Source organism: Alternaria rosae, assembly GCF_020736505.1.
Source record: "Alternaria rosae strain MPI-PUGE-AT-0040 chromosome Unknown BKA58scaffold_1, whole genome shotgun sequence".
In the NCBI taxonomy this organism is placed as follows: Eukaryota; Fungi; Ascomycota; class Dothideomycetes; order Pleosporales; family Pleosporaceae; genus Alternaria; species Alternaria rosae.
Window position 1 is genome coordinate 1,741,458 of NW_025763570.1, and position 11,756 is coordinate 1,753,213.

General features: G+C 51.6%; 5 protein-coding genes across 5 annotated transcripts; 2 read left to right on the top strand and 3 right to left on the bottom strand.

The window, feature by feature from the left end:
• Window positions 1–1,019: 1,019 nt before the first annotated feature.
• BKA58DRAFT_446212 (uncharacterized protein) lies at window positions 1,020–2,451 on the top strand (the record flags this gene model as incomplete). Its single annotated transcript, XM_046174182.1, has 2 exons — window positions 1,020–1,457; window positions 2,080–2,451. The coding sequence occupies 2 exons, from the start codon at window positions 1,020–1,022 to the stop codon at window positions 2,449–2,451; spliced, it is 810 nt and encodes a 269-aa protein (XP_046030819.1).
• A 59-nt stretch (window positions 2,452–2,510) lies between these two features.
• BKA58DRAFT_350427 (exoglucanase-like protein 1 precursor) lies at window positions 2,511–4,242 on the bottom strand. The gene is made up of 2 exons (XM_046168519.1): window positions 3,792–4,242; window positions 2,511–3,737 (listed from the first exon to the last, which is right to left on the bottom strand). The coding sequence occupies exons 1-2, from the start codon at window positions 4,087–4,089 to the stop codon at window positions 2,665–2,667; spliced, it is 1,371 nt and encodes a 456-aa protein (XP_046030820.1). The 5' UTR covers window positions 4,090–4,242; the 3' UTR covers window positions 2,511–2,664.
• A 2,075-nt stretch (window positions 4,243–6,317) lies between these two features.
• Window positions 6,318–8,203, bottom strand: BKA58DRAFT_10664 (uncharacterized protein). The gene has a single exon (XM_046163844.1). It carries the CDS (start codon window positions 7,776–7,778, stop codon window positions 6,384–6,386), a length of 1,395 nt encoding a protein of 464 aa, XP_046030821.1. The 5' UTR covers window positions 7,779–8,203; the 3' UTR covers window positions 6,318–6,383.
• A 165-nt stretch (window positions 8,204–8,368) lies between these two features.
• Window positions 8,369–9,705, bottom strand: BKA58DRAFT_372449 (Inositolphosphorylceramide synthase subunit Kei1-domain-containing protein). The gene is made up of 2 exons (XM_046169132.1): window positions 9,616–9,705; window positions 8,369–9,568 (listed from the first exon to the last, which is right to left on the bottom strand). Exons 1-2 carry the CDS (start codon window positions 9,643–9,645, stop codon window positions 8,630–8,632), a joined length of 969 nt encoding a protein of 322 aa, XP_046030822.1. The 5' UTR covers window positions 9,646–9,705; the 3' UTR covers window positions 8,369–8,629.
• A 759-nt stretch (window positions 9,706–10,464) lies between these two features.
• Window positions 10,465–11,662, top strand: BKA58DRAFT_407302 (uncharacterized protein; the record flags this gene model as incomplete). Its single annotated transcript, XM_046172022.1, has 2 exons — window positions 10,465–10,535; window positions 10,876–11,662. 2 exons carry the CDS (start codon window positions 10,465–10,467, stop codon window positions 11,660–11,662), a joined length of 858 nt encoding a protein of 285 aa, XP_046030823.1.
• Window positions 11,663–11,756: the final 94 nt, after the last annotated feature.

The following is an 11,756-nucleotide window of genomic DNA, read 5'->3' on the forward strand; positions in this document are numbered from 1 at the left end:
TACAGCAATACCACGGACATTGTATATATGCTAGTCGGGACGAGGATGCGGCCTTTTTCTTTTGTGAGCTTGGATCTGGATGGGCTAGACGCTCGATAGACTATGCGATGATGGCTGAGTAGCCGAGGGTAGGCAATTGTATTTTTTGTTACGGATGTTTGTGAATGGTATGTATGAGGTGTGATGTCGACGGTCTTGCGGAATCTTGGTCTATGTGTGGGTAGGTAAGGTTTTTTGCATGAGAAGCTGATCATTCGCCAAATCTTTAAGGCTGCTTAGGTCCGCATACATTACTTCTTCTTACTTTCGCCAGCACGTGAGACTGGTGTCCTTCAATTACCCATAGAGGTTCAACGATTGAGTAAAGCACTCCAGAGCTCCGTCCCTTCCTTAGCAGCACTGCCCTCTTCTGGTTAGATATCGTTATGCCGGCTCCCGAGGTCCTGCCCAAGTGTCTAGGCGGAGTGTTCGTTACAACATGCGCATCTACAAGCCGTACATCACTCCGGTCGTGAAAACTGTTAAGATTCGCTACACAGGTCTCTCCTCTCGATATGTCGCAACCTCAGAGCGCACCATTATGTCTACCTACAGAACTCCGGCATGAGATCTACTCATACCTGCTGCCTACCGAGATCCACGTACGCCTCCAAGATGGCAATCTCTGTGCGTCTGCGTGTGTTCAGCACTGCAAGTTTTTCAGTGTCCATCCATGGGGTTACGAAATTCAATACACTGACATAACTTGGCAAAACCGAGTGAGCACATCCGTGTACGCCCGCCGCCTACAGTCAGTCTGGGGTCTTCACTGATCGTGCGAGGAACACACGTCGTTATCTGAAGGTGCAGAGAATCCCAGTCTCCTCCATGTCTGTAAGAGCGTGTAAGTGTATCGAGATATTTGGTTGGCACGCGCTTATATCACCAGCCGCAATGAATTGTATGATCTCCTTGCTCATACTTCAATTGTCCATGTCTCAGACCTGAACTTGATTGATAATTGGGCGAGAGCATCAGAGATGGCTATTCCATCACCTTCTCAATTCGCGAAGATGCCGGTCGAAAATGTCAGTCGACTAAGTATCACGCTCAGGCTTCCGTTTGGTTTCTTCCAGTCAGTGGAGCAACTCTCAAGCAACGATTCCACATCCTTGGATACAGACTTAGCGACTCAGCAAGCAAGTCTGTGGCAGCGATTGGGCTCCAGTCTCAGCCGGTTCAAAGCTCTTGAGAAGCTCGACTTGTGGCTAGACCACACTGAGCCCCAGTTCTGGGCCGTGGTCAACGAGCGCTCGACCCTCGACCCTCTCCTTACACAACTAAGCGGGCGTCCTGACCTTGACGTTACTGTCACGCTGCCCATGCTTCACCCAAAATTCGAACAGGACGAGCGGCACTACATCGACGAGGAAATTTCACCGAATGTCCGTGTACACAGGGTGCTGAGGCAAAAAAAGGTATGCTGTGGTTGATGCTATTGGGGACGTCAAGATTGTCAAAATGTACGATTTTCCGTTCATGTACGACGAGTATCTGGGACGTAATATGTCTTTGGCTGAGATAGCGAAACGTGAGCGGGAAGAATGGAAACAGGATCGTGATATGGAGAATGAGGCTGCAAGAGCTAGGTTTTTTAGAGGGTTGATATGAATTTGTAGTATCTTTGGACCGCGGGGTCACTAAACATTCATTAGTGGCTTCTAGCATCATTGTGCATACTGTAATAGTTGCGTGAGATTTAAACGTAGCCCGTGCCGTCACCGCTCATACTCGCTCCCGCTTCCTAATCATTCTCATTAACTTCGTTACTTGCCGTCCACAACCGCTTCAAGTGGGACTTAATCCGCCAACTTTACTTCTTGTCACTAAAAAGGACCACCGAGTAGTTCAATCCATGATCCACACCATGGCACTGAAACGCGAAGAGGCAACGCATGCTTGTATCAACGAAAGTGCGCGTAACGGTGTCGTACCTGTAAGCAACGCGTATGTATACTCGTACAGTTTCAGTATACTAAACTAGGATTGTAAAATATCGACGACCTGGCCACCTTCGTTCAAGCTTACAAGCAGCTTCAGAGCGATACCACCCACTTCTGGAACGCGCTCGCAGAGCGCGATCATAAACATGCACAAGCTATCACCCAACTTCGACAGGCTGCAGAACATCAGAGCGCCGACTATGCTGCTACGCTGAAGGTCTTGGACCAAGAGATACACCTACTGCGACAAGAAAGAGTGAGTCTGAAAGAAGGCATCGAAGATATGGAGTTTGAGATCGTCCCAGTCAACGACGATGTTGCCAGGCTGAGAGCAGAGAATGCGAAGCTTCGACGTGCGGCGATTCGAAGAACCCGCGAGATCAAAGGCTTACATGACAAGATCAAGGATTGCAACAAGAGCTTTGGGGGCTACAAGAAGCGAGTGAAGGCTTTGGCGAACGAGCATTAGTAAGTCATGAAACGGCACCCACAAACATCACAGTAGATACGTTCATCATAACGAATGCAGTCAATTTGTCTCTATATGCACACTTCTATATCCACCACAAGTATATACAATTGCGAAGCCAAGCGAGAGGACAGCCGGAAAGAATCCACGAGCTCTTACAGTACCGAGTTCTGGTCCCTTTCCAGCATCTTATCCAACAACCTCATAGAGCGCTTATGCGGGCTGGGCGAAAGTAGAGCCAATGGGGCCAAACTTGATGTTGGAGAAGACGACAGTGGCGCCGGGCGAGTTTGCCTCAACGTCTTCGGGCTTGCCAGAGTCGGTAGCGCAGGTACCACGGGCAGCACCAAGCTTGTCTGGGCTAGCATCGGTGGGGTAGGTAGAGTCGAGCCAAAGCATGTTGACCGCATGGTCGTCCCAGAGGGACATGACGAGGACGTGTCCGCGAGCAAGCGAGGCACCCATTCCGTTGAGGCCACCGAGGGTCTTGAAGGAGTTTGTGTCACCGAAAGTGGTCTTCTGCGCTTCACAGAAAGACTCGGTGATGGAGTTACCAGAGACGCCCTCAATAGCGGAGTCGGAGTTCTTGAAAACCTTTCCGCCCTGGATGTAGAAGCGCTTGATCTCAGAGAGGCTGGAGCCGGAGCCGATGAACTGAGTGACAACGGTCATCTTCTTGGTGGTGTCGAGAGTCATGCCGGGGCCGTAGAAGTCCTTGACGCCCATGCGGTAGCTGTTGAAGTCGCAACCGTCCTTGTCGCAAAGTCCGCCGTAGCGGTTGTCGCCGTCACCGCAGCTGACTGCGTCAGTGCACTCCTGAAGACCAGTGCCCTTGCAGGGATGGGGAGTGTAGGCAGTGGAGATGGAGTTGGCCTCCCAGATGTCCATCTCGGGGCAGCAAGCACCGATCTTGCCTGAGCCAGCGTTGGGGTCGGCGTCGGACGGGTTCCAGCCCTCAACGTTGGCTACACCGTTGATGAACTTGATGTCGTGGGGGCACTGCGAGTCGCAGTATCCGGTTCCGTACTTGGCACCAGCCTTGTTGTTGCCCTTGTTGATGCCACCGTCGGCGGCCATCTCGACAAAGTAGAGAGCACCGTTCAGACCGCAGGGTAGCTTGGAGACATCGACATCGAAGGTGAACTCCTTTCCGATGAGGTTGAACATCTGGTACTTGGTGTCGCTCTCCATGAGGTAGGTGCGAGAACCAATGTTTGCAGAGTAAGAGCCCTTGGTGACGAACTGGAGGCTCAAAGAGTTGCTGCTGGTCTTGATACCGTAAGTGCCTAAGATTGTTAGCCGGAGGCGTTACATGTTGTGTCGTGGATATGGTAACGTACCAGAGTAGTCAGCACCGTCGATAGCGCAGTTCTTGGTGCAAGTGCTGCCGTCAGGGCAAGCGGTCGTGTTCCAGGAGTTGCCGTCGTAGCAGTTGGTGTACCCACTGGTGACATGAGACCATCGCCAGTTGGCATCGAGCACAATGGAACCCTGCTTGGTGGTGCAGCTGTTTCCACCGGTACCAGTGCAAGTCTGCCATGTCATCTTGGGGTGTGTCTCTGTTGTCGATGTGCCAACCTGCTGAGCGCGGGCGGCTCCGAAGAGCGAAAGCGAGGTGAGGGCGAGTGTCCTGTACATTGTGGCTTCCTGAGTGAAAGTCTGTTGTTGGATGTCGAAAATGTTTGAGGGATGTACAGGCCTTCTTATACAGAATTCGTGGGCCGATGGCTACTATCGACGGTACTTTACAGAGGTACCCATATGACTGCTGATTATTGCAAGGTGCGCAAGATCTACACCCTTGACATCTCCTATGCTGTTCTCACCAATGCCGTAAGAGGAACGGAATATCGGGAGCGCGAAAGGGCGCTAGGAGTGCCAGAGTAATGAAGGATAGATGAGGCATGCCCTGTTGCGCCGCATCGTGGGGTAGTCTGGGGTATTGCGGAGATCTGTGCGCCACCACGCCCGGGATCCTTGCCTTAAAGAGATGGTGTTTGAAGTGATGAATGGAGAAGCATATGGAGACGTACTATCGACCGTCGGCTTCACTGATAGCCAAGTTTTAGCTTTCCGTCTCATTCGACAGTGGTTAACCAGCCTCGTATGTAAGAAGGCAAAGCTGCAGATCAGCACTCATAGCCGTGTTCTCGATATTCGCATACCATGTAGTGGCTGGGTCACAAATCACCTCATGTGCACATACAACGCAGAAGCATACATCATGTGGCCTCTTATAGTACAACAAATTAGGAAACAACGTATCCTTCAAGGTGTAGTACGATGGAGGTACATCTGAGAACAAAGTCGCGTTGTTCTGTGCAGACGTACCCGGTGAGCTCAAAACCCGGTAGGAATAGATTGCTCTTTTCAAGATCCATGGGCATATACGAGGGAACCTTCCAGAAAGATTTTCCGAACTTGGTGGATATTTAATCTGCTGCAGAGGTCATGAGGCTCAGATCTTTTCCCGGGTTACGGTATGGCCTGAAATCCAATTAGAAGGAAGAAGACCGAGGTACGCACATCGCTAAGAGCGGCCCAATCCAATGGCACATTTTGGTGGAGACTATTATGACCCTCCTCTTTGCGCTGTTCTGGCATCACTGTTGTAATAGACAACTATGACTGGCGCTGCTCAACAAACCAGTTTACGGATCTAGAGTGTCCGCTCAGCGAGTATGTTTCCCCACGTCGATATGTGTGAGAAGCATTGAGAGAGTTTCATCAGGAGCCCCCTCCCAGTGGAACGCAGGTACCGAATTGAAGCGCCGAACCCTGTAAACAAAACGAAGCTTCCGGAGCGGACGGGACGAGACCCTCATACACAATTGGCTGTGGATCTCAGAGCTTAATCAAGTTGCTCTGAGTCTTAGCAAAGTGGCATCGACCGGATTTCTCGGTCGAAATGCTAGTGCAAAATAGATTGAGGTCCAGGGGTGCCCGCTCGCCAAGACCGGAACATTCCAAGGTTCGCCATGAATTTGTCCGCCTGCTAGGTCGTTGACAAGCAAAGCTTGTGACAAAAGACCATCAACGCGTTTTTTGAATCGTGGCTTGTGACAAGTCTCCAAGGAGTGTTGCACAGCAAAAGATGCAGATGCTGTTTTCCAAGTTGGTTTGTTGTGCATGAGGTCCAAGGTTCAGCCTAATCTTCCAGCAGCGTGCAATATAGGTTCCGGCCACTCGATATGAACTCCGCACCAGTATTCGACAATCACAGGTCCTTGGGGATTGTGACCCAGGTGAGCGGCGGTTTTTCAGGGCTTAGCGAATCAGGTGCGCTGTCATATACTGCGACCGGGTATAACACATTGAGCCGCAATCATCGTGGCAGCGTGACCTCACAACACGGCTCAGGGGCACCAAACGCGCAGTTCAGTGGACATGTTTTGCTGGTACCGAGACTGCATCACTCTGCTTGAAACCGAGAGTGAGATATGTGGCTCCGGAAGCATAGATTGGTCGCATACCTAGGTACACTTCAGAGTCTTCAGAAAGTTCGAAGACTCGGGCGATTCGTATGTTATCACCTACGTACCGTACTCCAACGTGTATCGCAAGTGAGAAGTATCTATCTAGTAAGTAAGGAGACAGATTGCGATGGTGTTTGGAGGTTGGACAACCCCAAAGTCGGCAGAAAGGGGTCCAAACGCCTAGACCTCAAGAAGGCTAGCGTTTCCCCCGCACCTCGAGACATCGAAGTAATCACTTCGAACTATTTTTCTTCTTTGCGAGCCTCTTTCCGTTCAGTTTCTCCTCTGATCAAGATTGTTTCATGGTGTTGGCATGTCGCCTAGTATGTGGTATATTGCCCAACTCCGATATGTCTATATCTAAACCCACGCGTTGTACTTAGTAGGCTCCTGCAATGAAAAGCGGTTGCAGGTACTCAGAAAATTCTAAATAGGCTTGGAAAGTCAGAAGAACGTCTAGACAAGTCCGTGTCCATGACGAGCATCTAACCGAATCAACTCTTCAGCAACATCTCTCGCAACATCTCGTGTGTCTTCAGCGTACTTCCGAGCTACTGCTTCGTTTTCCTCTCGCGTCCGCCAATACCTTGGTCTTGCACTAGACCGTCTGATCTCATCGTGCCCTTCCTCCGAAGTATTCATCCTCATGAATGACCGATAGATGCGAGACTTTGGCGTATCGTTAGTCGCCACGACCCCAGGGTGAGTAGCTTCTTTCATTCCACGGTCCACGTCCGCAGCCTCAAACGCACATCTGACAGTTCCCGCAGGTCGGCTCGTAAGTCTCACGAGACATGTGTTTGCCCCACTGCCCTCAGCACAGCTTCCTACCCCATGCGCTCTCCACCCCGTCTCGAACGGCGTCCTTCCCGTTCCCAGATCCCGCCAACTCTGCACCACCAACCTGACTTGTCCGCCTGTAGCATGCGAGAAGTCTTGACTGGTTACGCTCCAGTCTGTCGCACATGTGGAGCAGTTCTGCGTGAACTGGTACTTCCAACCTCGGCGAATAACATTGTCGATGGCGGCCATGAGACCAGTGTGGCCATTTGGCGTATCACGGTGGCCTGTGACAATATGGGGGAGGAGAGGCCAGAGCGATTTTAAAAGGTTGCGATTACGCGTCGTAAATGCGGGCAGGACAATGGCATAAGAACTGTGCAACAGGAAGCGGCCGTTGACTATCCTGGCGGATACAGTGAGTTTAGTAGGAACAGGTGTTCTGGAGATGCGTGCCATGTCTTTCTTCTCATGAGTAAACGCTGACAGGGGAATGCCGTGTTCGTCCCCCCGCGATGCGCGGTTGATGGCAAGTCGGATGTGGTGAAAGCGTAGTTTGTAGCCGTCCCCAGCGTCCAAGTAGCTGTTGTAGTCGGCACAATCTCTTCTCCTTCTTGAATATTGCTGGTTCTTTGGCCCGTCTTCCGCAGCCCAGGCATGGAATTTGTCACACCAGCCGCAGAACCAATGATCGGGAAAGGCGCGCTCTACTACCGCTTCAATGGTCTTCCTCTTCTCAAATCGGTTCTTGCTTCCCTGGACATGGCGAGACAGGACTTCAGTGCCGAGTGCGTAATAAATGTATCGACCGGATAGACAGAAGGCTGCTGCGGAGGCAGTGTCGAGATAGGTGTTGACTTGTTGGATGAGCTCGAGTGGGAGAGTCAGTACCGGAGCTTTCGGTAACGGCGGAGACGGTTTGATTGTAGCCAGTGAGTCTGTAATCTCGTATTCTTCAAAGGTAGAATCTATGCTCGTTCTAGAGCTTGCGGTATCGGATGCCGAGTCGATGGTCGAAGGACGCGATGAGTATGAGGAGCTAAAGCTCATGGAACGACGAAAGATATTCATGACTTCGTCTTGATCTATCTCTCCACTATCCGTGTGGTCGTTATGAGGCTACCTAATTCTGAGGCTGAGACCAATACATGAGTACCACAAAGGGGCAACAGACGTTATAAGTCAACTCTGCCAAACGTATAATTTAATAACAAGGACTAGTCAACAACACGTCAAGAAAGGTACCGACATAGCCGTTGCAAGCTCGACGCCGTCTCGCGCGCGGCCACTGCATCCCCTTATCAATGCGCCTGCCCTCCGGCCACCAATGCACGACATGTCATCCAGCCGCTGTTTCTAACGGGGCCTGACAGTGGCACGCAACGCCCTTGGCACATCGAGTCCAGGCACATGCCTACCAGTTTGCCGTTGTCAGGGTCCAGCAGACGTATCCGGCGGTGTAGGTGAGACAGCCGTCATTCACCTGATGTGCTTGGGCTAACCGAAGTGGGGCTAGGTGCAACGTGTGTGGTGGGGTGACGCTGCTAAGCGCCCTGACTGAGCCGCCACTCCTGCCTTACAATCTTGGAACGCGTAAGATTTGGTGCCAGATGAGTCAGAGCGTAGGAGCAAGTTTAGCGGGACCATGTTCTTGTTGTTCTTTCTCGTGGTAAAAAGATTGATTTGCGAATAGTAAACGCTATGCTACGCGAAAATAGTGGTAGATCTGACGTGCTTCGCTATCGTGCGATTTTGCCCGTCTGATATACGCCAGAATTATAGATGTATATCGTACACGTGCGCTTCTAGTTCGAGAATGCGCAACCCTAGGTCATGTCATTACAACTTCTGGCTCTGTCATAAGTCATCCCCTCCCCTAGTCCACAAAGCCTGGTAGGCCAAGAATGCACCTCAGACGCGGTCTACTTGGGCAGCTCAGGGTTCAGCTTAAGCTGAGGTACTGGCGGGCCGGTTCCAGCTCTCCGCCTCCGCTCGCGCTCGTTGAAACCAACAGGTTGGTCGAGATGTGCAGTCTTCTTGAATTTGCCACCCAGGCTACGCATCCAGTCCTCGCCCTCGCCGGCATCAGCACCAAGCCAGTACTTGGGCGCACCACTGAGCATGACGCGCCCGAGTTGCCCCTTCCAGCCGCTTCCCTCTTCTTTGCCTTCTGCGAAAGGGTTTTCGGCAAGGTCGTTGGCGGACGTCTGCATGTTGTTCGAGTTGTACCACGCCGCGGAGGAGGCGTTTGCAGCGATGTGTTGGCGGAGGCACTGGCGCGCGAAAGCCAGCATGATGAAGACGAAGTAGACGCGGAGAGCCCAGAAGCCAGAGATCAGCGAGATGCTCATGATGCTTCCGCTCTGGAAGACGGCGTTGCCTAGCCCCGCGCCAGCATCTGCGCCTTGTCCGACTGCTATGGCGTTCTGACCGGATTTCAGGCCGTCGGTGGGCTCCGCGATAATGTCGACCTGTGTGACGTTGTGCTTGGGGCTGGTGAAACCCGCGTTGTCCTTCATGCCCGGCGATAGTCCGGCATTCTCGTCTGGGTGCGCGGCGAGCGTGTAGAACCACGCGATACCGAAGAAGGCTGTGTATAACGCGTTGATGACCGAGTCGAGCGCATACAGGTGCGCCAGCAATACCGACTCAAAGGGACTTTGTAACCGGATGTGCTTGTACAGGAATGTGGTAGCGAGGAGTGCGACGGTCGAGTAAAGGTACATGGACAGCTGGAAGCCATCGATCTTCGCGCCGGTAAGAAGCGCAAGGAGGCCGTAGACCCCCGACGCCTTGTTTATCACTTGTAGGTAAGTAATAATCTCGGCCCCCGTCCGAAGAGACATCTTCTGGAGGAACGTCTGCGCGCCAGTCAGTCCTGTCCATTTTAAAGTTTAGATTGGCCTACTGTGGGACGCGGGATATCGAGGATATTCATCGTGGCTACTATAGGGAGATGACGATGAGAGTTAAAGAGTTTGGGTGACAATGTTCGTTGTTGTAAGGTGCAAGCAACGCGGAAGGCCCGGGAGATTTAGCGCCCCTTTCAATACATGCGAGTCGTGGTCGTGCAATCCCTTCATCCATGAATATACTTTGTACCATGATTCGCGAGACTTCTTCACACTGCATTCTTCACGCTCGCGTTACAATGTCATATCTCCTTTAGACTTCATCGTTGCCGGCGTTGCGCCAGCTATTTCGAGTCTCGCCGAGTCTTGCGCCAGCTATGACGCATCCGCCAAAACATCACGCGGCGCGCCTTCCACGCTCCTATCCCAGCCCCATGTACACACTCCGCCCTCGACATGTTAGGTAGTTGCCATGTTCCGATCTCCAGTCAGCTCACCCATATGCCGCCATGAACCAGATATGTAGATTTTCCTATAGATGGCTTTGGAACTTTCATGATCATGACTTCCTGGGCTATCCTCTGAAGAGACAGGGTGACGAGCCAGCCGATTTTGAATTCCGGCTCCCGTTTGTTAATACAGTTGAGAAGTGAATAAGAGATGCAACTTACCCAGGGTACGACTACAGAGTGGACTTCTTTGTAGGGCTCGTTGTAGCAAGTCCTTAGCTTCTACCTTGGTACGGTGACGTAGCTTGACATTCAGCCCTCACATCTCTTTAGCACGTTCATGTCATACCACGTTGCATATTATCGAAGGCGAACATCCAGAACCGAAACTCTTCCAGACTTACCCTGAATATTTACCTTCATATTTACATACATATCATATAGATCAGTCTTAACATGGCAGACTACCAACCTCCCGCACCCACGCTACAGGAGCAGGATCTCAAAGGCAAAGTTGCCATTGTCACGTAAGGCATCAATTTCTTCAGTGATACCGTCATTTCCAGCCCTAGGAGACCCCCTTCCCTGACACTTCTGATTGTTTCTTATAATGAACCAATGTTACATCACGCACTTCATCGGCTTCCTATGTTAGCATGCTCTACTAGGGCTGGCTACAATTTGTGTCGCATTCTATGAACATGCCTACACTTTATCTAAGTAAATTCCTGCATTGTATCAATCACATTTAGTTGTTGAAGGTGAATACTGTGTATGCAGCAAAAGCGATGCGAATCTTAGCAACTCCTGCTAGCATTTTCCCCCAACCCCCCAACCAACGATCCGGAAATCCTAACAAACCTCAAGGGGCGCATCAAAAGGCATAGGTCGCGCTATAGCCCTATCTCTCGCAACACGCGGCTGTTCCATCCTAGGAACTTATTCGTCCACCCAATCCGCTCATATCTTCGACACTCTCTCAAGCACAGTTCACAACCTCTACGCTGCCACCGAAAGCAAAGGTCCGACTATGCGAGGCGTAGCCGCAGACATAACATCAGTTTCATCTGTCAACACTCTCCTCACAGCCTTAGCCAACCACTTTCCCGGCCAGAAACTCAGCATACTCATCTTCAATGCCTCACACAACACGCGGCCTAGACTGGGCAGCGCAAGCGAAGATGATGTCACCAAATCTTTGACGGGTAACTTGCACTGGCCGATCATGCTCATGGAGAATTTGGTCCGACAAAGCCTCTTCACGACGCATAGCCGCGTCGTAGTCATCTCTTCCGACCGCGTACGGGACCCATCTCCCGGATCTGGACTATTCAATGCAACGCGCACGGCTATGGAATCGCTAGTACGCTCGTGGGCCATCGAGTTGCCGCACAGTTTCCCAGGCACAACGGTAAATGCCGTGTCCGTTGGTCTGACGGATACACCTGGACTGCGCGCCTTTCCTGCCGAAGCCGTGCAGGCGTTGAAGGATCAGAGGGTGCCGAAGGTCAAAGTTGTTGAGGGAGGGAGAATGGGTCAGGCAGAGGATGTGGCGGATGTTGTGGGGTTCCTGGTCAGTGAGAAGAGCAGGTGGGTTACTGGGAGTGTGATTGCGGCGAATGGAGGGGCTGAGTGGATTGGGGGAAGTTCGTAGATGATTGTGGATGGGAGGAGTTTCTTTTTTCTGTTCTGTAGGTAACGCTCAGAGCTAACTTTGTGGATTTATGAGGGAATTTGTATTGTAACTT

Excerpts from the sequence above, each read along its gene's own strand:
- BKA58DRAFT_10664 (XM_046163844.1), bottom strand. The coding sequence starts at position 7,778 with ATGAATATCTTTCGTCGTTCCATGAGCTTTAGCTCCTCATACTCATCG.
- BKA58DRAFT_372449 (XM_046169132.1), bottom strand. The coding sequence starts at position 9,645 with ATGAATATCCTCGATATCCCGCGTCCCACA. Across the intron at positions 9,569-9,615 it reads TCGATATCCCGCGTCCCACA|ACGTTCCTCCAGAAGATGTC; the intron begins GTAGGCCAATCT and ends ACTGGCGCGCAG.
- BKA58DRAFT_350427 (XM_046168519.1), bottom strand. The coding sequence starts at position 4,089 with ATGTACAGGACACTCGCCCTCACCTCGCTTTCGCTCTTCGGAGCCGCC. Across the intron at positions 3,738-3,791 it reads CGACGGTGCTGACTACTCTG|GCACTTACGGTATCAAGACC; the intron begins GTACGTTACCAT and ends TAACAATCTTAG.